The sequence below is a fragment of the Abramis brama genome (genome assembly GCF_963993115.1).
Source record: "Abramis brama genome assembly, chromosome: 11".
In the NCBI taxonomy this organism is placed as follows: domain Eukaryota; kingdom Metazoa; phylum Chordata; class Actinopteri; order Cypriniformes; family Leuciscidae; genus Abramis; species Abramis brama.
Window position 1 is genome coordinate 42307892 of NC_139973.1, and position 5000 is coordinate 42312891.

At 42.1% G+C, this 5000-nt stretch overlaps 1 protein-coding gene and 1 long non-coding RNA gene across 5 annotated transcripts in view; one reads left to right on the plus strand and one right to left on the minus strand.

Annotated features, from left to right (window-relative positions):
- Nucleotides 1-4383, minus strand: part of zeb2b (zinc finger E-box binding homeobox 2b) — a 90742-nt gene extending 86359 nt beyond the window's left edge. Inside the window, exons 1-2 of one of the 2 annotated variants that reach the window (XM_084129979.1) lie at nt 4105-4383; nt 2933-3062 (exon numbers count right to left, since the gene is read on the minus strand). In XM_084129979.1, coding sequence (XP_083986105.1) covers nt 2933-3005 — 73 coding nt within the window. In that variant the 5' untranslated portion in view covers nt 3006-3062; nt 4105-4383. The remainder of the gene's footprint in view (nt 1-2932; nt 3063-4104) is intronic. The other variant, XM_084129978.1, reaches the window with a different exon arrangement.
- LOC311092946 overlaps nt 2218-5000 on the plus strand; it is a 14450-nt gene continuing 11667 nt past the window's right edge. For all 3 annotated transcript variants that reach the window (XR_014608337.1, XR_014608338.1, XR_014608339.1), the window contains exons 1-3: nt 2218-2673; nt 4508-4643; nt 4911-5000. The exon at nt 4911-5000 is cut by the window's right edge and continues 49 nt beyond it. This is a non-coding gene — a long non-coding RNA (uncharacterized lncRNA). The remainder of the gene's footprint in view (nt 2674-4507; nt 4644-4910) is intronic.

The window sequence follows — 5000 nt, forward strand, 5'->3', positions numbered from 1 at the left end:
CAACACCATTAAACATGACTTTCAAAGGCGAATCTTAATGCAGTCAGGTGATTCAGTCATATCAAATAATTACTTTGACATTCATAAACCAGTGCATTTAGAATCTCTTTTGCACATTTCCCGTGTCGATTCAGCCGAGCTGATTTAGAGCTGAATGACCGTATTGGTGGAAGACAGCATTATTAAATTACATAAAGTATTCAAAACAAACACGAGGGGCGGAGCATGTGTGAGAGTTTGATTGATAGGCACTTAGATTATGCATTATAAAGCCAATGAAAAATAAACCTAGACATACTAAGAAAATCCCATGGTTTTAATTTCATTTTAATATTTACTAAATATTAATTAATTTACATATTTAAGGATAAATGAAATTCTGTATTTGAAAAGATTCTGAATCACTTTTAAGAACGACACTTGAAATATAGCAACTATTCCACGAAAGCTCGGTGTGGATCGCCGTGTTCACTTTCACAATCCTGCGACACGGCCGGCGCGACCGAGTCTGTCCTGAACATGAGCATTATTACACGCAGAAACTGGGAGACAAATCAGGCAGCACTTTATTTTACAGTGTCCTCGTTACATATGTTACATGTATTTACCGTAGTAATAACAGTAAATTATGCATAATTACATGCAACTAACCCTCAACCAAACCCTAACCCTATAGTAAGAACACGCTGTAAATTATTATTACTCAGTACTTAAATATATAATTACACTGTAACAATGACAATAAAGGGTTACACTTTATTTAAAGGTGTCATTGTTACAGTGTAATTATATATTTAAGTACTGAGTAATAATAATTTACAGCGTGTTCTTACTATAGGGTTAGGGTTTGGTTGAGGGTTAGTTGCATGTAATTATGCATAATTTACTGTTATTACTATGGTAAGTACATGTAACATATGTAACAAGGACAATAAATAAATCTGCTATCCACTGATCATCTCGTCTCTATAAAGAGCAGAGATCCCACACTGCAGATCCGAGCTCCGGAACGCCGGGAACGAGGAGATCGGAGATGAAGAGCGACACCGTCCTCCTCTCACACTCTCTCCGCGCTCGCGCTCGGCTCACCTTACCCACATGTACATGACAGGTATCAGCTCGCGCTCTCCCGAACGCAGGAGGCGGAGGGCTGAGACAGCTAAACGAGGGGGATCTGCCGTTGTTGGGATGAAAGAGTGGAGAAGCCCCTCCTGATTCTGCCGTGACCAAACACACACACACACACATCTCTCCTGTTCCCGTCCTGCATGATGTGATCAATCCGAGACCGGCTTCGTGCGGCAGGAAACCTGTGAAACACACGTCTCAGGACAGGAGGAAGTGTGTTCTTCCTGCCGTCTCACTGCGCGGAGTGTGTGAGAGACTTCAGTGCACATGACGAGCAGAAACTCTCTCTCTGCGTGACCTCTGACATCCGATCTGGAGCTCGAGTGAAAACTGCCATACAGCCGTACGGTGAAAACAGTGGAAATAAGAGAAATAACTCACACACACACACACGGCCAAACCGTCACAGCTGGACTGAACTTCAGCAGCCGGAGACTTCAGTTCTTCAGCTTTACTGCACATTCAGATCGAGCAGAACTCAACACAAACACGCAGAGGGTCTGACGCTGCCTGAGTGAAGCATCGCTGGGTTTCTGTTCCATTCAATATTTCTATCATTAAAAAAAGCTGCATGCAAAAAATATGCATGGTTATATTCATAGTTTTTAGCATTTGCCTGATGTCTCACAGAGCACACCTGAGTTTACCTGAATGCAGCAGGTGTGTGAGAACACACACATTTCTCTACAGTCCTCCAGCATCACTGAATATTTCATCTGTCCTCATTTTAAAACGACTGTCACTTCATATCTGGACGCATTTATTTTATTTTATTTTTCTTCACTGGAGCGTTTTTATTTCTATCTAAACAATTAATTTAGTGTAATCATTCACCCTTATCCGCGTTCACGAGCTCCCCAAAATAACAAACATTAAATATGAATATTTCAGAACCGTTTGCACGATTTTATTTTCGTGCAAATCACTCACGCAGAATCTAAAACACAAACGCGTCTGTGTATTTCATCCACTTTTATGAAATGCATCATCAGACACTCTTTTCGAAAAAGCGGAAGAACAGAATTAGTCTTTTTAAAGTTCAGTGCTTGAAGACACTGCGAGGGTGAACACACTCTCGTGATCGAATTGATTTTTTAGCGGATCAATATGAAACATTTCATAAAGGAAAGAGGAAGATGAGCTGAACTGATCGCGGCGTTTAATCCTCGTGAAGCAGCAGCCGAACAAACAACAGTTCCAGTGCAAACTAGTCTATCGGGGATTACTTTATATAAAACACTATAGTGTGTGTGCATGTGGAAAACAACCAAACATGCACACACGCCACGCACACACAACATCCCTGCAAACACCACAAGTATATATAAAAAAAAAAAAAAATATATATATATATATCAGCATTCTGCATTAGTGCAAAAAAAAAAAAGTGTTTATCAGACACGGAGCTCAATACACAACCCCCTCAAACACACACACACACACACACACACTGAAACGCCTCTAATTCACGCATCTGAGAATGAATGAAAAGATCGCCCTGAGACTAACCAGCAGACGCTCGGCAGCTTCTCGAACAAACGAAATGTAAGTGTAAAGAATCCACAGGCATCGAACATGACGCGCTTCACGCGACTGAGAATTACGCGCAAACTTTCATTTCCAAACTTGTGCGAAAATACAGAGAGAAAAAGCGTGATATGGCCCGTATTTACATCACGGCCGTTCAGTCCAGTTTGTGTTCGTGCTGTTTTAAACTGAGTCCCATCTGGACTCGGATCTGTCCGCTAGTCCTCCTCATCTCTCCGCGTCCCGCGCGCACACACACACACACTCGTTCTCTTACCGTGTTTCCTCCGCGGGTTGGCTTGTTTCCTCCTCTTGCACCGAGGGCCCTCCGCCATGATCAGCTCCCGCATTGCCGCGCGTGGATCAGGCGGTGTGCATGGACTCAGACACAGGGTGAACCGCTCCCTCTGGCAGCCCATCAGCCCAGAACACACACACACACACACGGACAGCAGTGAGAGAGAGCCGCGGTCCTGCATCTGATCGACTCATGCACATCTAAATAAGCAGTTTAAGAGCGCGTGCATGTCCTGATGAGATCTGACTGAAATACAAAAGCGCAATAACATGATTTACATTTGACGGGTTTCTAGTCTATAAACTGCTGGTTGTTTTGTTTTTATTTCTCGAATTTATTTATTGGGGAGGTTAAATCACATATTTATTAAGGGGATGATTTTAGGCGTAAATGTGAAATATAATAAAACTAGAACACATTAATATTTTTAATTATATATTAGCCTATCTGGAATAACTCCATGAAATAACTATTTTTCTTTTCCCTGGACTCTCTCTGAGTGTTTTAGCTCTTCCTCCAAGTATTAGTAAAGACACGGTATTTGAAAACTTTGTAAAATAGGGTCTATTTATAATTTCTCTCTAGTGATAATGGCTGTGTGCTTATAAATAAATATGCATTCAAATAAAACGCGTGTAGATTGGCTTTCATAATCTTCCATTAATCAAATATCTAAAAACTGCACAAATATAGGCGACTTTTAATTTGAATTTTGATTTACTTAACATAAATTATATATTTTGTGATTACATGTAAATATTGTGTTTATAAATGTGGTTGTTTAAAGAAAAAGCTCAATAAAATCGATACATTTACAGCTGAATTTGTAGCATGGTTTTCTCTATCACTGATCTCGCGCGTTGCAACATTAGCTACAGGAAAAAATGTAGTTTGCAAAATCTTTAAAAATCTTTAATACACGCAATTCCAGGCGTTTTTTCCTCTCTCTCTTTCTCTCTAAAATAAGCTGTGAGTTTTGAAGGAGTTGCTCCAGAGTCTCGCGCACCTGCACAGGTAAGAGGAAAATACACACACACACCTCAGTGTTCAACTCGATCTAACAGCATCCCTGATCCAGCAGCGCTAACGCGAGCTTGTTTGGCATTAGGACAGTGCTAAAGCTGATGTGAAGGTAGCAGAGTGTGTCTTACCTTGTGCTCTCGGCTGCAGGAGTGTGTGTTGTGTGTGTTATAGTGTCTGGGTCCAGAATAAAGCCTGAGAAACAGAGGCGCGTTATTCCTGACTGATCCTCTCACACACTCCAGGACTCAAACCTGCGCTCGCACGCCTCGATCACACTGTTTTCCTCCTTTTCTTTTCGAGAGAGAGAGAAACACACGCCACCTATCAGCACAGGGAGGGATAATAGAGCCAAACGTGTGTGTTTTATGATCGCGCGCGCACACACACACACACACACACAGCATCGGGCACCTTTATAGCGAAGACACGAATAACGTTTGAAGAAAGTTCGCGCACGTTTACTCTCTCTCTCTCTCTCTCTCTCTCTCTTCTCTCTCTCTCTCTCTCTCTCTCTCTCTCTCTCTCTCTCAGAGCCGAGAAATAAAAGAGGATGAAATAAAAACAAAAGATAAAATCATACATGAGGAGAACCGCTGAATTTGAGCCGTTCTGTCAGAGGGGGCACGGACGCGCGCGCAGGGCGGGAGCGCGCGCTGTCCTGTGACAGGTGAGTCTACAGGTATACAGGTGAGAAGGGTCTTTTACAGGTGAGAGGAGTTGTTTCTGGACTTTTAAAGACAGAACGGTGCGGTGATGTTCTTGCTGTGATTCATGTCATTTTAAAAATAATTTCCAGTCGAAATTGAAAGAATGAAATGCATCGTCGAGGAGATTTCAGAGGGATTCCGACACAAGAACGAGCATCTCTCTCTCTCTCTCTCTCTCTCTCTCTCTCTCTCTCTCTCTCTCTCTCTCTCTCTGTTTCCCGCGCTAGAGCTGAAGTCTTCCGATGTCGACAGTGTTTTATGAGAATAGAGTTTGTGTTCAGTGTTGGTGAGGAAGATGATGAAGACATCAGTCTGAT